Source organism: Mustela nivalis (assembly GCF_964662115.1).
Source record: "Mustela nivalis genome assembly, chromosome: 5".
NCBI lineage: Eukaryota > Metazoa > Chordata > Mammalia > Carnivora > Mustelidae > Mustela > Mustela nivalis.
Window position 1 is genome coordinate 68,739,488 of NC_139024.1, and position 21,313 is coordinate 68,760,800.

General features: G+C 40.5%; 2 protein-coding genes across 3 annotated transcripts in view; one reads left to right on the forward strand and one right to left on the reverse strand.

The window, feature by feature from the left end:
* The window catches only part of MED23 (mediator complex subunit 23), a 45,613-nt gene extending 42,599 nt beyond the window's left edge, over positions 1-3,014 (forward strand). For both annotated transcript variants that reach the window (XM_082730394.1, XM_082730393.1), the window contains one exon: positions 1,880-3,014. In XM_082730394.1, coding sequence (XP_082586520.1) covers positions 1,880-2,032 — 153 coding nt within the window. In that variant the 3' untranslated portion in view covers positions 2,033-3,014. The remainder of the gene's footprint in view (positions 1-1,879) is intronic.
* A 1,507-nt stretch (positions 3,015-4,521) lies between these two features.
* On the reverse strand, positions 4,522-17,284 carry ARG1 (arginase 1). Its single transcript, XM_082730396.1, has 8 exons — positions 17,101-17,284; positions 13,292-13,364; positions 10,724-10,898; positions 8,411-8,570; positions 6,838-6,932; positions 6,224-6,328; positions 5,883-6,019; positions 4,522-5,705 (listed from the first exon to the last, which is right to left on the reverse strand). The coding sequence occupies exons 1-8, from the start codon at positions 17,155-17,157 to the stop codon at positions 5,539-5,541; spliced, it is 969 nt and encodes a 322-aa protein (XP_082586522.1). The 5' UTR covers positions 17,158-17,284; the 3' UTR covers positions 4,522-5,538.
* Positions 17,285-21,313: the final 4,029 nt, after the last annotated feature.

The following is a 21,313-nucleotide window of genomic DNA, read 5'->3' on the forward strand; positions in this document are numbered from 1 at the left end:
CTAGTGAATATATTTTATAATTTCTCACACTTTTTCGCTTTGATATTTGCAACAGGTCATCTGAAAAAGACTTAGGTGGTTGATTAACAGTAATCTCATTAGGAAGAAACAGTACAGAATGGCTACGTTTTTAAGACCAGAGAGGTGCTGTGTAATGAGTGAAGAAGATCCCACTTTTCCCACAGTGACTAGGGTACACTATGGAGACATTGGACAAATTACAGCATAACTAGAAGATGGAAGCCAGGGGAATTAAAAGAATAAATCATAAAGGGTATTTGAAGGAACTGGAGATACTTAACTTAAATTTTCAAAGTCCCAGGGAATTGTACATGTTCTCACTATTTGGAGAGTTGCCATTTGGAACTGGCATTATATTTGTTCTGTGCCACTTCAAAAGGCATATAAACTCCAGTGAAGTTAAAGGGAAGCACATTCTGACTCAGCATATAAAGAGCCACTTTCTGGTAAAGTCGTCTGTAAGTGGAAAGGGCATTGTAACTTGAATCATGACTGTGTCCTATCTGTGGGAAACAGAAAGGTTGGCTCTTTTAGAAGGGTGGAGGTAGAGCAGATAGGTGAGGTGACTTCCCCTCCATACTTTAATGTTATTTCTTTCTCTGGCAGGAAAGGAAGGTAAACTGATGTATAAACTTATGAACCTCAGTCTACTGGATTCTTTCCTTGGAGCTAGGGACATGGAGTGGGGAGGGTGTTCACTTCTTTATTTCCTCAGCAGGATTGTCAGAGTTCTCTGAGTGGAAACCAGTACAGAAATGTTTGATTTAGCATATCCTTTGTATTTGGGCTTGAGAAACTTTGACACAAGGGAATACAGAAAGGAAAAATTATTGAGCTGCTCTTTCCTGGTAAGGTCAAAGAGCATTTGAATAAAGCTAAGAAAGCCATGGTACTGCTTGCTGTTTTATTTTTTTTTTTTAAGTGTTTTAAGTAAAAGTAGATCTAATATTATTTTGTTTGAATTCCAAGTATAAATCAAAACCAAAAAATTAGCTTTGTGGGTAAATGTTACAGACCTAAGTTATTCAAAGAACTTCAAAATATAATCATGATTCATGCTTCTGTGATGATGGCATTTTAAAGGGTGGTGAACCAGGTCCCTGGGTGGTGCATTCGGTTAAGTGTCCAGCTCTTGGTTTCAGCTCAGGTTGTGATCTTGGGGTCGTGAGATGGAGCCCTGTGACTGGCTGCGTGCTCAGTGTGGAATCTGCTTCAGAGTCTTTCCCTCTCCGTCTACCCCTCCCACTTGTTCTTTCTCTCTCTCTCAAATAATTAAATCTTAAAAAAAAATATATCAAAGAAAGAAAAAGAAAAGGATGGTGAACTGGTTGGATACATAAAATTTCCAGTGTAAACTATAATAGCATTTGACAGTGGGATAACTGGCTAACTAGGTGAGTATGTTTTTGTAAATGTGGACATACATAGATTATATGCACACATATAATGTGTGTGAGGGAGAACACATTTTTTTACTCATGTGAGAGAGAAATAATTGTATTTGCTTTTGTTAAAACATAAAATGCTGAAAGAAACTTCTCATCTAGCCTATTCCACTACCTAGTTTATTATCTCCAGATAGAAGTAAAGCACTTCTTTAAAGGTGGGAAATTGAAGTTCTCTGGTTGAAATTTTTTTTTTTAAGATTTTTATTTATTTATTTGACAGACCACAAGTAGGCAGAGAGGCAGGCAGAGAGAGAGAGGAGGAAGCAGGCTCCTCACTGAGCAGAGAACCCGATGCGGGGCTCGATCCCAGGACCCTGGGATCATGACCTGAGCTGAAGGCAGAGGCTTTAACCCACTGAGCCACCCAGGTGTCCCTGGTTGAAATATTTTTTAACGTTTTTATTTCTTAGGTAGAGAAGATTATCTGTAACTTAAAACCAGCTTTAAAACTCCGTCTTCGATTCATCACACACATTAGCAAGATGGAACCAGCTGCCGTGCCTCCACAGGCCATGAATAGTGGGTCTCCGGCACCTCAGGCGAATCAGGTGCCAGGGTCTTGACCAGTAACTCTGTGAAGTCCGGGTGTATGGTGGTGAAAATGGAAACACATTTGTCTTTGAAAGTGGACTCAAACCTGTTAAATCTGAACATGGTCATGCTACATAGTGATGTAGTAGAAGCAGTGATGTTCAGATTGTTTTATTTTGATTCTAATGATGAATCTATTGATACTTTATAGCTCCCATCTCCCTATCTATATTTTTGTCTCTAAGAGATCAAGTAAGCTGCGTGCTGCTCATATCCATAATAGTTTATTGGATCTGCCTAGGAATATGGAGGTGTCTGTGATCAAATGACTTTTGTAGATACTTTCAGTCTTTACTATTCTAGCCACTGGTCTTATTTTCAGTTTTTATTGTTAATGACTTCAGTCTTCAAATACATTGTTTTAAAGGCACCACACATGTGAAATAGTTATCTGATCATTTTATACGTAAACCTCTTGATGTATCTTTGGAATAAGAGATTTTTGTCAAGCGAAGGACTCTAGATTTCATTGCACTGCAGGAGCACAGTTTCATATTCTTTTAAAAATGACTTAAAAATTTTACCATAGGTTTCCAAAGAAATGGGTTAATGTTTCTATCAAGGCAGATTGGCAAGTTTTTGCCTTTGCTGTGGACTCAAACTTACTGTATGAAATGAGTTGGAAGCCTTGTAAGAAAATACCATAGAAATGCATAAACTTAATAAAATTATGCTTAAATGGTGCTCTCCAATCTCTGTTTTTAAAAATAAATTACTTGCCTTTCCAGGTTGACACTTTCATCTAGCCAATGATGCAGTTCTTTAAATTTTTATAATCTTAAAATTTTTAAGTATTTATATTTTTAAATATAGCATACATTTTGGTTCTTTAAGGTTTATCAGATTTTGAGAGACAAACTGTTAATTTGGGGAGGGGGGAAATGGCATTAAGATTGTAAAAGCCTTGAAAAGTAAGTAAAATCTGCTTAATGAATAAACTGATGACTTACTCAATCTGAGTGAGTGTCTGCTGTGTTCCAGGCAGTGCGCTGACTGCAGAGACTGGGCCGTTGCTATGGGATGTACACTACAGTTGGTGACTAACATTGGCTTGGGACTTAAGAGTTACTGTTTTTTTTTTTTTTTTAAAGAATCAGAGAAGTTTGAACTCTACTTCAAATCTTTATATCCAAATACATTCCTCTTAGACCTTTGTCTTCCTTGTGGTTCATATTATTCTGATCATTAAATCTTTATTTGCCATGCAAGTCCAGCTTAAAATTTCTATAACAGTATAAGTGATTTTTCTGTGTTAATGATATTCTTAAAATTCTCCAGAAGTTTAATGCTAGAAATGAATTCAGGTATTAACTTTTAACATAGTTTCAATATATTCTTGCTGCCTTGAAGAATGTATTGCGTTGATGGGGACGCCTTGGTGGCTCATTTGGTTAAGCAGCTGCCTTCGGCTCGGGTCATGATCCCAGCGTCCTGGGATCGAGTCCCGCATCGGGCTCCTTGCTCCGCAGGGAGCCTGCTTCTCCCTCTGACTCTGCCTGCCACTCTCTCTGCCTGTGCTTGTGCTCTCTCTCTCTTTCTCTCTCTCTGACAAATAAATAAAATCTTAAAAAAAAAAATGTATTGTGTTGAGATCATAGAATAGAAATAATTGTGACACTGGTATTATACAAGCAGAATAAAGGAAGTGAAAATCAGTACCATTTTTCTCAAGGACAAATACATTCCAGTTAATTTATAAAAAGCTCCCTTTTTCCTCTCTTACTAAAAATATAGGAATATGATTTTTCCCAAATAGGCTTTTAAAACAATTATTAATCAGACACTAGAAGGAGATAGATTTATTTGGTTTTGGAATGCACCTGAGGGGAAAACAATGCTTTTATATTCATTGCATCCTAAAAGTTTTTCTTTCTGAAAATTAATAGTCATTTTCAGAGTGGCTCTGTCCAAAAGGATTTTCTGCAGTGGTGGAAATATTCTGTGTCTGTGCTGTCTCGTACAGAGTCAGAAGCTACACGTACCTATTGAATTTTTGAAATGTGGAACTGAATTTTTAATTTTATTAAGCTTTAATTAATTTAAATAACCCCATGTGCCTATATTACTGAACATTATTCTTTAAGTTCCATATAAGTAATTCAGTAAGATATTTCTTATTGAGTTTTTAGTGTCAACACTTAGGTTTAAGATTCTGGGTTGCATTTGAAACATCAGATTATAGAGGCTCTTTAACACATAGCCATTACAGCAATAAAAATCCTTTCATGGGACCAGCTTCTTTACAGAGTCCTCTGGAGTTCTATATAAGCTGGGGAAAAGGGGAAGAGTTTACTTCCCTGACTTTGATTATATAGTTTGATTATATAGCTGACCCTTGAACAACGCAGGGGTTAGGGGTGCTGACCCCCACACACAGTCGAAAATTTATAACATTTGACTCCCCAAAACCTTAACTACTGATAGCCTGTTTTTGACCAAAAGCCTTACTGATAACATTAGCTGCCAATTAACATATTTTATTGAAACATACATATATAATATGTATTACATACTGCATTCTTATAATAAAGCTAGAGGGAAAATGTTATGAAAATCATAAGAGAAAATACATTTACATTGCTGTGCTGTATTAAAAAAAAAAAAAAGTCCGTGTGTAAATGGACCCATGCAGATCAGTTCAAATCCATGTTCAAGGGTCAACTGTAGTTTACTCTTTATTCATTTTATTCCATTTCCCTTACTATATTCCAGAGCTGACATGAGTTTTGGGGTTGTTTAAAGATTGCAGCCAATGAGACACTAATTGCAATGAGTGAAGGGGCGGAGAGGGAAGTGTTTGAAAGCCAAAGATAATTTTAGGTGAAATTCCTGTCTGAATTAGAAGGTCTTAGACACAAATAGGAGTTTGATTTCTTTTCTACCTCCAAAAAGGCTACCTGAATAGCAGGCTTGCTTCAAATGTAAGCCAATATCATGTCTGAGGTTTAGAAAAAAGTAAATCATGGTCATCTAACATTAATGAACTTGAAGATTCACAAGGCCTTACTGTTAACCTGTTTTAGAGATGAAGAAACCAGGAGGCAGAGTTTTGTCTCACCAGTTTTACAGTGTTTTGGGGATGATGATTTCACTAAGGGCTTTTTAAATCCTTAGTAAATCCGTGTGTTTAGAAACATATAAACATAATAGAACCTTAATATAAAGATTTTATTATAAAAATCACATCTTTTGAACAACATGGGATTATGGTCCCTTTTCAGGTGGGATAGTTCTATCTCCTGATATCAGGAGTCTGCCTCTGTGTGTGTCTTTGATTATACAAAACTTACAATTTCCAAATCTTGAAGTTCACACCAAGAGGGAATTGATAGTTCATATTAATTATACCAGTATTTACCAAGGCAGAACATTTTTCAGAAAGACCAAATTTGGGGGAGGATAACTGTAAGCTTAAGTAAATTATTAGATTGGCTAATTATGACATTAGCTGTGAGATTTTTACATGGTGTTTCCACATTTACTTAGGTGGGTTAAGGTAGTCAACAGGCTTATGATTACCCTCCCGCGCAACTCCAAAGCAAGCCAAGGTTATTGCTATTGCTGTGTTCACTGTTCGAGTTACTTCTTCTGGTGTCTTCCCCAGAGATGGGTTCACTTCCATAATATCTAATCCTGAGAGTAGCCCTGCAACAACAATGGAAAATAATATAATTTGTTAAATAATTGACATTTTTAACTCTGTCCACTCAGTATTCTGTACACTCCAGGAGTGTAAACAGGTGGTGATTACATCATGTGATAGGCATTCTGGAAGCATCCAGTGGGGGCTTGATTTTCAGATCAGAGGGTATAAATATATACCTGTTTTGTAAATTTCTTCTGTAATGTAGAGACCTTCTCTGTAAGACAGACCCCCGACAACTGGTGTGCCCGTAGCTGGTGTGAAAGATGGGTCCAATCCATCAACATCAAAGCTCAGATGAATTGGTCTTTTTTTTCTTTTAAGAGGTGGGAAAGAAATTCAGTTTAAAGTTGGTGGTTTAATACATAGCACATAAATATAGTTCTTGCCTTGCTTTATAAAAAGTAACAATCCAGTGACGTTCCATAATTTTACATGAAGGCTTTATTAATAATTTACATTAACATCAGTAGTAAGTCCTTTTAATAATATTTACGTTACATACACACAAGCATCATACCTTCCTAGTAGATAGCTGAGTGTTTCTTCCATCACCTTGCCAATTCCCAGTTTATCCACTTCAGTCATTGAAAAATATTTAATACCCAGAGTTTTCAAAATGTAGCTAGGAAAGAGGAGATAATAAGATAATCCTGCAATTAGTAAAGAGTCTCTCTTGTTTCTTTTTAAAGAAAAGATGATTGTGGTAAGATACATAAAATAAGTCCTATGAACTATATGTATATATCAGTGTATTTTTAAAATATTTTATTTATTTATTTGTCAGAGAGCACAAGTACAAGTAGGGGGAGCATCAGGCAGAGAGAGAAGCAGGCTTTCCACTGAGCAGGAAGCCTGATGTGGGTCTTGATCCCAGGATCTCAGGATCATGACCTGAGTGGCAGGCAGATGCTTAACCAACTGAGCCACCCCAGTGTCCCTATATCAATGTGTTTTAACAGCAAGGCAATTAGTATAAAAATCACCTGATTTATAGACATATTTATATGGGTATATAGGTATTGATATATATACTTGGTGCTTAAAATAATTTTTTTCTCATAGGCTTGGCCAGGTTGCCTAGCATGCAACAGAGAGAAAATGAAGGTAATTCACTCCAAGGAATAAACTTACTGTTCCCCAGGGTCCACGTCTCTTAGGCCAATATACACAATATCTTTGGCAGATATGCAGGGAGTCACCCAGGAGAATCCTGGTACATCGGGGATCTAAAATTACAATGTTTTCATTTGATTAGAATATATGATTCTTGAGCAAATCTTACATTGAAAGTTAAGGGCCTTTACTCGATTGCATATATCTTATATTTAGATTATAAGTTTCAAAGAAACCATTAAAACACCATAGAAAATTCAGAAGAGAATGCCTGCCTCTTCTTGTGCTACTCTAGATGACTTTGGCCTTCCTCACCTTCCCCCTGTAGCCCTGACCTGACCTGAATCATTTGTCAGCATTTACCTGGCTCTGTACCCTGGGAATGGGAGAGCACCCTGCTTTCCCAAAACTCTGCTATAAAGAGATCAGTGTGCTCTCATGACTCTTTTGGCTTCCTTTTTTTTTTTTTTTTTTTAAGATTTTATTTATTTATTTGACAGAGAGAAATCACAAGTAGATGGAGAGGCAGGCAGAGAGAGAGAGGGAAGCAGGCTCTCTGCTGAGCAGAGAGCCCGATGCGGGACTCGATCCCAGGACTCTGAGATCATGACCTGAGCCAAAGGCAGCGGCTTAACCCACTGAGCCACCCAGGCGCCCTTGGCTTCCTTTTTTATTCCTCTTCTCAGTGAGGACTTATTCCCAAGGACGGTTTAGAGTGAGGGAGATTTTCAAGCAGCCCTTCTGTTACTCTCCAAATGTTCTGGAGCCAAGGGTGGCTATTCCCGTGTGCTAACTACACACTTTGGAAGTTTATAAACCTAGCATTTGGTCATCAGTTCAGAAAGTGTTACTTCTGAGCCCTTAACAAGGGGGTATCATAATAAAAACCAAGATTCTACAGCTGTAGATAAAAATGGTAAAATATGGATATGGATATGGATAGTGATTTAATATCATTTTATCGATATGCTACAGAATATTAGTGAATATGAACCACAACGTTAAATCTTAATCTGGAATGTCATCTCACATCTTTTTAGAATGGAGCAAGGAGTTAGTTCTTCTTATGATGTAGATATGAACTTTATACAGTAAAGATGTAAAATAATAAACCATTGTAATCCACATTTTAAAACTCCCATTTTTGAAAAAGTTCCCATGATGTGGAGGGGAAGCTTGGGAAACAGGAGAGGCCGTATGGCACATGTAGAAAGAGGTAGTTTATAGACCAGTTCTGGCCCTTCCCTCGCTATGTGCTTGGCATGTGATCTTGAGCAAGTCAGTTAACCTCTGAACGTATGCTAACTTGCTTAGAAAAGATTACTCTCTGCCTCATGTACTAAAAAGGGTAGTTTAAGAATCAAAAGGGAAGACATATGTAAAGTCAGTTTGCAAACTGTCATGTAAGGTAGAAGCACAGACCCTCACTTCCTTTATGTCTCTATCAACCCTTAGCTTATTGGTGCTGAGAAAATAGTTGGAGACTACACCAAAATGAGATGACACCAGTTTCTTCCTTCCCTTCTATCTCCTGAACTTCTGCTGAAGAGAAGATGGTTTCTTTCTAATAGAATACCAACCAGCCCCTTACCTTTCCTTTTAGTTCCTTCAGGAGGAAAGACACAGGTTGTCCATGCAAGTTCCCACTTGTGGTTGTCAGTGGAGTGTTGATATCAGTGTGAGCATCCACCCAAATGACACAGAGATCTGGGTGGACCCGAGCATGGCCAGAGATGCTTCCGACCGCCATACTTGAGAGGAAAAAAAGTTTGTGTGAACGTCAGGTTTGCACTACTATTCCAACCAACATATTATTAACTCAGCTCCCACTTGGTTTTCCTTTAAGTCAAAATGGCTGGTACTTCTAATGGGTTTTTAATTGCAGGTGCCAATTAAATAATAATAACAATAGAAAAGCATAGGTTATGCTTACTTACTAACAAGTTAAGTTTCCGTTAATGGTCTTACTAAAAAACTTGTGATTTTATTTTTTTTGGAAACCACCTTCTAATAAAAGTATTGTTTTAACCAGAAATTAAATCTATATAAAAACACTAGCCACACAAGAAATTCCTTAGCATGAGACATTATTTAATTCTCAAGATTAAATCAGGCTCGTTTCCGTTATGCTCCTGTGTCTTGGTAAGTACTTCATTCTCTCAAGTGAATTACCACGGATTCCATTTTTCCTAAAATCCAATTACTGTACAACTGGGGAGAACCACTCAGAAATCCTTGCATCCAGTTCAGCCGGCATTTCCTAGGTGCTCACTTGCTGTTCAACCCTCAGAGGCTCTGCCTGAACTTTCTACTCTCCTGCCACACATTTAACGACCCGCTCTTAGCCAAGTCCAGAACTCTCAAAGTTCACCTCAAACACTCCTAGCTCCAGAAAATTTATCAGGATGGAAGCGCTGAATAACATCTTACATAAAAGTTCAAAGATCAGGATTTGCCATCTGGCGCCTGTGTTCTCCCACCTGCGGATGGTCAGGTGTCATTCAGGGAATTGTGAACTTGTAGATAGATGCTGAAGGTGAAGGCAACCTGCCTTGAAGCTTAGATATTGCTTATCCAGCGTAATACTTGTTTCCCCTTCAGATTTCTTGTCTTGTGGCTATTTGCCACTCTTAACATTTCCACGTACAAATTTTTCCACTGAGCCCCAGTTTCTCAATTACAGTTTTGTCACACAGGAGCCCTGGAAATGGCTTGGCTGTGGAGGAAAACAGGGAGCTGAAGTGATTGACTCAGGCATCAAGAGCCATTGTCACATTTGTACTTTCTGATCAGGTCAGCCCTCTCGTGAGGTATTTGGGGACCTCAAGAGTAGACATCAAAAAGGCTCACACACAGAAAGGGTCTTTGCCGCATTATTTATAATCAAGAAAATTTAAAAATTACGTGAGTACGTGACAATATGGATATGTATAGTGATTTAATACTCTGATGTATGCAACAATAAAAATTATGCTTATATACATTATGAGATAACATAAGGAAATCTGTACTTTAGGTTAAGAACAAAGTATCGGGAGGTGCCTGGGTAGCTCAGTGGGTTAAAGCCTCTGCCTTTGGCTCAAGTCATGATCCCAGGATTCTGAGATGGAGCCCTGCATCGGGTTCTCTGCTCAGCAGGGAGCCTGCTTCCCCCTCTCTCTCTGCCTGCCTCTCTGCCTACTTGTGATCTCTGTCTAATAAATCACTAAAATCTTAAAAAAAAAAAAAAAAGAACAAAGTATCAGATAACAGGGATGTTAAACAAAGAGGGGTACAAGGGAAACAGTATGGCAAAGGAAAGATGCCCGATTTGCAATTTCACTTGAAATGCTTGTTAGGAAATATAATTACTACTATTGTGTGTGTGTGTGTGTGTGTGTGTGTGTGTGTGTTTATGTGTGTTTCAAAGAGTTGGAAATGATTACTTTTATAACGGGAAACATACTTTAAAATACTGACTTAAATGAGTTGTTCCTGCTATCAGGAATCAAGTACAATAACCTGGCTAAGAACTTCCTCATGCTTATTCATTTAGGAATGTAAATTTGTGCTGAGGATTTTACTGAAATCCACTCATGTCATATACTTTCTGCTGTAATAAAGATAATGCAAGACTTCAAATAGAGCTCTCTATTTCCAAAAGAAAATAGTAATTGCACATATTGCATGGAGCACTGGGTGTGGTGCATACACAATGAATCTTGGAGCACTGAAAAAAAAATACTTTTTTAAATGGGAAAAAAAAAAGAAAATAGTAACTGAAACAATTAAAAGAAAAGGCAGAAATTTTGGTATCAGGTATGGATCCGTGCTTTCCCTTTCATTTTCTCTTCTCTTGGGGTTTTGGTTATACTCCCTTACGCCATTTGTGCCAGACTTCAGAGAGAGGATCATGAAACAAGACCTGTGGTCTCCACCCAGCACCAGGCTAGTCCTTCCACTCTTCTTGACGTCCGCCACCACGCCAGCCAGCTGCTCATTCGCTTTTCCCACAGACCTCGGATTCTTCACAATTTGAAAGGGAGGATCACTAGGGACATCAGAAAAGGGCACGTCCCCGTAATCTTTCACATCACACTCTGTAGTTAAAACCAAAAGCTTCGCGTTACTACATAAAAAAAGATTACAAAGTCTGTGTAAGATGATTCCAAATTTACAAAACAGTGTACTTTTTATAAGGATACGCAGAGAAAACATCGAGAAGGACCATAAAATTTGCAAAGGTAGAAACCGTGTCTGTTTTTGCCTGATATCATCATCTCATCTGTACACTAGATTCTCGGCAAATACTTCTGTGATCCATCCATGGAGGCTGGACACCAGAGTAGGACCATGATAATCTTCCAGTTGGGGCTTAATAAGCAGCCTCGCTGTGTTTATCTCCGTGTGGCCCTCTCTGCTTATGTGCTTTCTACCTTTCTCCAATAAGCATGTTTTGTATTTGTAACAAATAGTTTTTTTAAAGAATATATAGATTACCTATTATATATTATGTACTATGCATTATGTATTATATAGATGCCCAGGAGGAAATACACCTGTTACACCATTATTTTCTAAATTTTCTGACTATGATTGACAGTCCTTGGTTTCAATCCAATCTGTTACCTGTGCTGAAGCAGTTCGGGTCCCTCCTCTATGGATTGTACCTGCCTCAGAGTGGTATTGTTAGAATTCAGTAAGCATATGATAGCAACGAGCTTAAGAGTTCACTGAGCTCAAGAAATAAAGGTTAATTACTATACCTTTTTAATAAGGAGAAATTGTAGGTAACCCAAGGTTCCTAAGGACCTGGGTGCACCTCCCAGAAGGCCTTGCATTAGGCTTCAAAGCACAGAGTTTCCGGTAGAACTGTGACATGAGATCAGTTCAGTGTTCTGAACTAAGCTCATCATCTGATGTATTTACTATGTATTTGTGCGTATCCAGGATTCAGTAACACCCTTAAGAGATTGAACCCGATGTAAAATCTGACCAGATGATGCTTGTTGACGGAGAGACTAGTCCAGTCCATTTACACAACCCTTCTCTTCTCCATCCCCCTCCTTTTCTCAGCTTCATGACCTATAATTCTTATTTACTAAATTCACCCATTTTAACTGCAGTTCAATGGGTTTTAGGAACATCTACAGTTTTGGCACCACCACCATAATCAAGATTTAGAACACGTCCTTTACGCCCCTCAAATTCCCTCATGCCCCTCTTCATTCCCTGTGCCCACCCCAAGGCAACTGCTGATGAGCTTTTCTGTTGTTAGACTTTCGCCTCTTCTAGAATTTCACATAAAAGCAGTCATACTGTAGGTAGTCTTTTGTGTCTGCTCTCTTTCACTTAACATGTTGTCTTTTACGTTCATCCCTGTTCTTGCCCATGTCCGTGACCCCTTCCTTTTTATGGTTGAGTCCTAGCCCACAGTATGGGTGTACCTCCCATCATTTATCCCTTCACCGGTCGGTGGGTATTTTGTGGTTTCCGTTCTTTTGGCTATTATAAATAATGCTTCTAGAAGCATTCAGATACAAGTCCTGGTGTGGATGTGTTTTCATATCTCCTGGGGAAATACCTAGGAGTAGATCTGATGGGCCAGAAGGCAGTTGGATGTTTATTCAAGAAACTGCCAAACTGATTTCCAAAGTGGCTGTATCATTAAGCTTTCCCCCCGAAACGTGATAGTTCCAGTGGCTTTGTGTTCTTGCCAACACTTCATCAGGATTTTATATATAAAGACAGTATTTGCTTTAGCCTATACTTTTAAACTCCATATGATTTTTTTAAAAAGATTTTATTTATGTATTTGACAGAGGGAGACACAGCGAGAGAAGGAACCCAAGGAAGGAGAGTGGGAGAGGGAGAAGCAGGCTCTCCGCTGGGCAGGAAGCCCGATGTGGGGCTTGATCCCAGCACCCTGGGGTCATAACCTGAGCTGAAAGCAGAGGCTTAACCCACGGAGCCACCCAGGCGCCCCTCCATGTGATTTTTTATCTGCAAGCTCACACTCTGTGTATGTATCATGTATGCAAATGCACATACACACATACCTCTTCCTCCTCCTCCTCCTCATCACCATCACTGTTTTATTTCCTTTGACAAACAGGAGTCCTCCTGCTAGCCCGGTACTTTCTGCCGCTCGTTACTTTCCCTTTGCGATTCCCCTGACGCCCCTACTCCTCACCCAACTGCAGTTCTAGCTCACACATTCTTTTATACTCTTTTATTCTTTCATATCTCCTGGCTGGAAAGACAAAATATCTGAGTGAGAACATTCATCCAACAATACTTATGGAGCATTTTCTCCATACATTGCTTTTTTTTTTTTTTTTTTAATAGGCTGTACCTCTCAAGTTACCACGAGTGCTGCCATTCTGTGTGAGAAATGTCATTCCACATACAACCCCCTCTTTTAGCAGAAGCCTGCTGCTTTCCCCAGCATGGGAAGGAAAGCGGGCTGGTCATCTTCCAGTGGAAAAATTACCTTGTTCTTTCAGTTTCTCCAGCAGGCCGGCCTTTCTCAGCGCTGTGGGGCCTTCTTCCACCCCTCCTCGCGGCTGAATGATTAAAAAAAAAACAAAACAAAATAATTCAGACATGATCAGATGCCCACAACGGAAACTCTATTCATTCTTTAATCAGGTGAAGAGTAACTATCGTTTTCAGAGTTCCTCCAGAGCCAGGAATTTACCCCATCTCCAAGTCAGGCAGAGTGAATGAATTCCGGGTTAGCTATGAGGATCTCGAATGGGAAAGGCCGTCTCACTTTCCGATAGGCACGCAGCTAACAAACGGCAGAGCCTCGGCTCATATCCTTGGATTCCAGAACCCGTGTCTCCTCTTCTGTGACAGACACCACGCTATCAACATAGTGAACACGTATCTTGTGCTAAAGCACTCAGAGAGTCAGAGAGGCGATCAACTGAAAAGAGAGGCCTCTTGTGGAGTAACTCATGAGCTAATGGAATTTGTATATTTAACCCCAATTACAGTCCTTGGAGATGTGCTTCAGGGCCCGGTACAAGAGGTCGCAACCACAGAAACAGGACCCAGAAACAGGACAGAAACAGAGGGTGCCAGGAGAGGCTGCAGGGAGTGGTGGATGACATTTCAGCTGAGTCTTGCTACATGAGTAAGCTTTCAGGAACAGGGATGGCGTGGTGGAGCTACTTTGCAAACCCAGAGAAAAGCTTGAGTAAAAGCCTAAGAAAACAATCGAGCCTTGCATTAGAGAGCCCTACGTGAGTGTCCACACGGCGATAAGTCAGAGAGCTCCCGGGGAGAAAAGAGGCCACAGAAATTCATCACCTGGGAGCTGAATCCACAAAGACCAACCCGGTATTTCAGGTTCTGACCTGCTTCGGCACGACTGACAAGAATTCTCCCCTTGCTGTTTTCACAGGTCAGAGAAGCAAACACACTTCTTCCTTGCCACACAGCCTCTCCAGCTTCCTGGCAGAATAGAAGCCTAAACAGAGAGTTCTCTTCTGTAGCTCTCAGATTCTGACTTCCAGCAAGGCTTGTAGACACAGGAAGCTACTTTGGGTTACCCAACAGAAGAGGTGCCAAAAGACACGTGTGTCTGTCCCTAAGATTGGGTCCGTGTCCCCAAACAAAGCAGCTATGTCTATCTAATTCTGATGACAGCTGACTTGCCTCCGTGGCCAAGCACATGGTGGGTGTCCCATTCCTGTTCCCGGCGGCAAGTTTCCACCACCCTTCTGCCCCATGCATGCTTTCTAGTGTGACCACCCCCAGATACCTCCTTCCCAGAGCAGATGTAATTGCCTCTTCTTTGAACCTCAGTAGAGTGCCACTTGGCTCAGACTTTGCCATTAGCTTTGTGTTCCTCTACTTTGTCTTTCCTCGGTGATTAGATTTCAGCCCAAGGGGGCTACGCGTCATAGTGCTTGTCAGATGCTCAAAAACTGGTCACCTTGAGAAGACCCCCTGGTTGGTTCCCTCTTCTTTTCAAGCTTTGGAACAAGTTTTACAGATCTTTCCTCTGACAATCTATTTGCACCAACACAGTGGTTAGATTTCCGGGAGTAATACTTCCCATTATTCTTTGTATTCGTTTGATTCAAACTGCTGCTCATCATGAGTCTTTCCTCGTTGCTTGGTTTATCTGCCCACTTTGGAAATTGCTTTGTTAGCTCTACTGACTTCAAAGCTGGGCCCCCAGCCCTAACAGGCCACAAGTGTCAAATCTGCGGTGGCTCGACAGGCATCGACGCCAGTCAGGGGCATAAGCTTCAGGATCACGGAATCCTGTCTGGAATCACATAGTCGAGGTGAGTTAACTTAGCCAATTGCTAAGTCTTAGCCTCTCTGAGTCTTAGTGAACAGTAAGATAAATATCCTACTTCTCTCATTTCTGGCCATTAACTCTCCCCCATCACTCACTGCCTTGCAAGGAGTGGAATCTTTTCTCAGACCCAACCTTCTAAGCCATATGCCCTTAATCCTCTCCTTTGCCTATTTGTAAACCTCTGCCTCCTTTAGGTGAGGAGAGATGCTAACACGTTGGCCGCCATTTTCTCCCATGCTACGGCTTAGTATAGAAACACCTCTCTCTGAGCCCTTCCTGTCAGGAGACAATAAGCTTCTTTCTCACGGGAAGAAGTTTTAATAGAGGAAGAGCTGTAGAGGAAAAGAAATACTAAGAATAGAAAATAGTGTCAGGGGGCGCCTGGGTGGCTCAGTGGTTAGGCCGCTGCCTTCGGCTCAGGTCATGATCTCAGGGTCCTGGGATCGAGTCCCGCATCGGGCTCTCTGCTCGGCAGGGAGCCTGCTTCCTCCTCTCTCTCTCTCTGCCTGCCTCTCTGCCTACTTGTGATTTCTCTCTGTCGAATAAATAAAATCTTAAAAAAAAAAATTCTTAAGAAAATAGTGTCAGGCTGTGTTTCAAAATACTATCCTTTCAAAGGGTCATTATTATCGTAGCATAAAATCTTCTGGTGAGGACCAAGGGCCAGGGTATATTCAGGCTGTGCTTGCCTTCCTGCCTCCCTACCTCCCCCACTTCCTCCCTTCTACCTCCCTTTCTTCCTTCTTAAATTTTTATTTTCCTTCCTCCTTTCCTTCCTTTCAGTCAGTTATTTTCACTCTGCCTTCTTCAGAACCTGTTGCAAGAAGAGGTGAGTATATTGTGGTTTTCATGATTAATCTGAGCACTAGACACTTCCATGTCGGCAAAATGTCCCTGTGTTCCGGAAGAGAGCTTTGAAGGATGACCAGGAGAGGTGAAGCAGTGTTTACTGATAGTCCAAATGCAGTTTGGGTCTCTACCCTCTGACCTCTCCCAATCTATTTTGCAATAACACACCGGAGTGCCAAGCACGAGCTCAAAACTAAGAGGAGTGAACTGCTGCCCAAATAGGCAAAGATAATTCTGGAAGACGGAGACGACCCCGTTTGAAACAACCACGATGACAAAATATCAACCCTCAGAGTTTTACTTGCTTTGTTTTTGTTCCTTGTTTTCCCCCTTTAAGCACAGACACCTGCTGAAGGCTGAGGTCTCTAATCACACTATGTTTTCCAGAATGAGTGCACTCCCCAGAAGAAAAGGCTGCAAAGTTCAAGGCTGCTGGAACGTGTTGGCAATCTGGGGATTTCATAAATGCATTAGTCCCTTCAATGTTGCCAACTTCCAGTTGGATTTTCTTTTCTTTCCTTTTTCTTTTTTCCTCTCTCAAAAAGAGATACATAAAGTTTTCTACCTATTACATGAACTAACACTTTCATAGGATTGTGAAAGCCCTCAAATAACACGAATCATTCACCAAGTTGCATAAAGCAATCACATTTAGGTTATGCAGACTAAAAGAAGTCTGAAAATTGCTGCCAATCCATGAGAGGTTTCCAGGCATTAACAGATGACTAAACCAATGCGTTTTCTTAAAATCCTCTCGCTTCTGCATAGGCACTATGAAACCCAAAGCAACGAGAACATGGGAATTTCAATGAGTAACTATAATACAGACACAGTCCATTTCCATTCAAATAAAAATATGTTCTCTCAAAGAATCAAAAAAAAAATGTAGTAAATTCAAATACAACTGGCTGCGGCTGAGATTAGGAGCCACAAGAATAAGTGATTTTGTGACCCTAATTCTCCAACATTGCAAAATGGTAAAAGGACTTTAAAATATATATATATATTTCAGGCCCAGTTGTCCGAGGGAACAGAGCTTAGCAGACATTAACATTAACACCTTACCTTACTAATTCTGAAGTCCGAGACTTTGTTATGAATTTCAGTTATTCAAGAACACATTTGGTACTCACCTGGCCCTTTGAGAAAGGCACGCCAATGACCCCTACGAATTTTGACTTGGAACTCATGCTCTGGCCCCTTCTCTCCGTTGCCCCGAGCTCTCCAGCCAGACACCACTCTCTGCAGCCCTCAGTGACCGAGGGCACATCTTTTTTCCATTTATAACTGGGCTGAATCTGTTTACCTTATTCTAATTAGGAAGGCTGGCTCCACCCCCTGCACTGAAACACAGGCCAAAGTCTTGCAAATTCTTCATACCTGGAATAACCACGAGTCTTTTGAGTTTAGATCTCTAATTAAGGGAGCTTATTCATGTCACCAGCTCACTTCCATTTTACAAAGTCAGCTGGACGACTAGAATCTTTCCTAACCACAGCCTCGATTTCCTAAGCAGGATAATCTTTTCTAACCACAATCAACTAATCATAACCACATACGTAGTGTCATGGTTCCAGCTGTGGAACTGCAGGGCAGGGCTCCACCTCCTTGAGGCCTTTGAATCCTGTGTGGAATAGGGCTGGGCCTGGTGAGTCGGTCTCTCACATCCCTTCCAACCCTGCAGCCCAGAGCAGGTCTCACACACTGGGATTAATGGCTAATCCATGAGACACGCCTCCTACATCACCAGCGTATAGTATCTAGGAAAGCATAGGATTTCCTTTTCTCATTATTACTGAAAAAAAAAAAAAATGAATGACCTGACTAAGAACCCAAAGATGTTACCGTACGAATTTTGAAATACAGTGTGCAGGGAAAATGACAATTCTTGGGATCGTAATATCAGAATCAGAGGTAAAAATCGCCAACGTTAAGTTTTTGTCATGTGCCAGAGGCTATTCTTTGATATGATCTCATTGAATCCTTAGACCTATTTTATTTTCCTTTTTCTAAAGACATTTTTATTTATTTCTTTGAGAGAGAGAGAGAGCACAAGCAGGGGGAGCAGCAGGCAGAGGGAGAGGGAGAAACAGACTCCCCGCTGAGTGGGGAACCCAACGTGGGTCTTGGTCCTGAACCGAAGGCAAATGCTTAACCTACCAAGCCACCCAGGCACACGTCTTAGACCAATTTATAGCAGGTCTAACCATTAGTTCCATTTTTACTGGTAAAGAAACTGAAGCTCAGGGAAGTTGCCTGATGCCAATAGGTGGTAGGGGAAGAGCTGTGAGTCACTGGCATTCTGGGTCCATCTAACCATTAGGTTTACAGTCCAAACAGGGGCGAAGTGTCAGGTCTCTGTACCTGTCCAATATGTGGGTCCCTGGATATTGTTTATCATCAGGAAAAATTATGGATTTAAGAGAGATGCATCCTAAAAATTCCTCCAACTTTAAAGTGATAACATTGGCATTTAAGGGGAGAATTCCTTGAGTTGAATCTAATGCCTTTTTCCTATTGATGAGAGAATATTGTGGAGTATTAAAATGTCATAAGGGCTAGGAATTTTGTCTGCTGTATCATTCCCAAGAGCTAACAGCCCTGTTCCCACTCAATATTGTGTGTTCCTACTCAATAAATACCTATTGAAAGAGAGAATGGGGAAACCAAGGACTCCCCAGTCCGTTTTATAGGACCATTTTCTAACGAGGCTTCTTATTTTCACTTGTGAATTTGTCTGTATATCCTAGATATTTACTTGTGGTATTTTGTATAGTGAGGCTTCAACTTCTTATGGTGTTCGTGTTGCAAATAACTTTCCAATCTGTCAGCATTTAATCTCCTAATTTTGTATATGTTATCACTCAAAATCTTTCATTTTGAAGTGGGCAATGGACTGTTTCCCCCTTGTGCTTTGTGTTCTGGCAGTTTCATTTCAGTCCCTCCTGCCCCCAAATCACAAATACGGATTTCTACATTTTTTCTGTTTGCTTCAGTTTCTTTCATATTGCGTTCTACATCCACTCTTACACCGTGTAAATCCTCCAACTCTATTTTCCCATGTAGTCCTCCAGTTTCCACAGTAACTTCTGAGTGGTCCATTTGTTCGTCACTGAGCTGTGTGTCCTTCACGTGTCAGCTTCCCCTAAAAGCATGAGTCTGTCACTGGGTTCTTTCTTCTGTTGCATGGGTTGACTTCCTGTGGTGGCACCAGGCCTACACTGTTTTATTATCATGGCTGTGTGGTGTATCTTCCCAGTCTTTGGCCAAGAATAACATTTTTGTTCTTCCTTTTCTTTTCTTTTTTTCTTTCTTTTTTTTTTAAGATTTTATTTATTTATTTGACAGAGAGAAATTACAAGTACACTGAGAGGCAGGCAGAGAGAGAGAGAGAAGGAAGCAGGCTCCCTGCTGAGCAGAGAGCCCGATGCAGGACTCGATCCCAGGACCCTGAGATCATGACCTGAGCCGAAGGCAGCGGCTTAACCCACTGAGCCACCCAGGCGCCCCTGTTCTTCCTTTTCAAAACCAATTCAGCTACCTATAGGCCTCTATTCTTCTATATATTTAGAATAAGTTATTAGGTCCCTAAAAAAAGAATTCTGCCAGAATTTTTACTAAATTTTCAGGTTAATCCACAGAGATTTGCTTTCGTTCAAATTTCAGCATGTTTTTGTATTCTAACATCTTGAAAGTTCCTCTTCTTCTATCAAGCTGAGATTGTCTTCCTAATTGATCCATTGATCACAACCCTTCAAACCAAGTGAAACATACTATCTTTGACTGCCATGTCTTTCTTGGGTCCTCTGTTGGTTAGCTGGAATATTCCAGATACTTAACTTGGTTTTTTTCTGTTATGTGACTATTATTCTCCTTCAGGTTACCACCCGGTCACTCTCTTCAAAACATCTTCTGACCTCCCTCTGCCCTCCTTAAATATGTGGCTCTGTCCAGAACCAAGCACATACATCTAGGCATAGACAGAGTCAGTCTGGCTCATCAAAGACAAAATGGGTAATGCTTGGCTTTTCCAACTACTGATAAAAATGTTGAACAAGGCAGCACTTACGTAAGAGTTCCTTGGCATTCCCCTGGAAACCTCAGCTCAGATGAGCATAGCTCCATTAATTATCCATCCATACATAGCTGTTCACTCAACTCACTTGACCATTGTCTGTAAGGGTGCCATAGGGAAAACTACCAGGTATGTCTATGAATTCTTGCCAACCTTTGTCTGCTACATTTTGTCATCTACTAGTCTGACTTCCCTGTCAAAGTAATGAATCAACCCTGACAGGTACTATTCTTGGAAAACATCCTGACGTCTGGTGATCCCTGCTTCCTTCTTGCTATAGACACAAACCATCTTTTCAGTCTCAGAAGTTGTCATATCAGGACTTCTAAAGGAAGAAGACAGGGGCCCTCTTACCTACATCATCCCCTCAGAGCCCCACTTTTCCTAGCCCAACTCTTTTGTTTATTTTAGAGTATACATATATATCGTATATGCTCTGTATGTAATGTTGTTTAAGCCCTTTTCCTAACAATACAAACTTCTTAACCAATCTCTTTCTCTGTCTTTTTAAAAATTCTATCTGATATTTCCTTGAGGATGGGACCACATCTTATTTGATTATGATCCAATGCCATGAGGATGAGATTTGGCACATGGGCCCTCGTCTTAGTTTCTTACGGCTATGATAACAAAATATGACAAACTGGATGACTTAAGACAGCATAAATCCATTGTCTCAGAATTCTGGAGACTAGCAGTCTGCCATCCAGGTGTCACAGAATCATACTCCTCCTGAAACCAATAAGGGAGGTCTTCCTTGCCTCTTCCTAGGTTCCGGTGGTATTTCAGCAATCTTCGCTATTCCTTGTTTTGTAGATGTGTCACGCTAATCCTCCATCTTGACCTGGCATTCTCCCTGTGTCAGTGTGTTTTCACACGCCTGTCTTTTTATAAGAGCACAGGGCCTATCCTACTCCAGGATGAGCTCATCTTCACAAATTACAACTGCAATGGCACTCTTTCCAAATAGGGCCACATTCTGGGGTGCTAGAGACTGGGACTGCAACATATCTTTGGGGGGAAATACAATTCAACCCTTTACTCTCCTCAATGAATGCTTTTACAATAATGAAGGAAGGTGAATAAGCAAATTGCATGATGAGATGAATCAAAAAATGACATCACTCATATTCTATCCTTTTTCCTCTTTCTTTTTTTTTTAAAATATTTTATTTATTTATTTGACAGACAGAGATCACAAGTAGGCAGAGAGGCAGGCAGAGAGAGAGGAGGAAGTAGGCTCCCCGCTGAGCAGAGAGCCCGATGCGGGA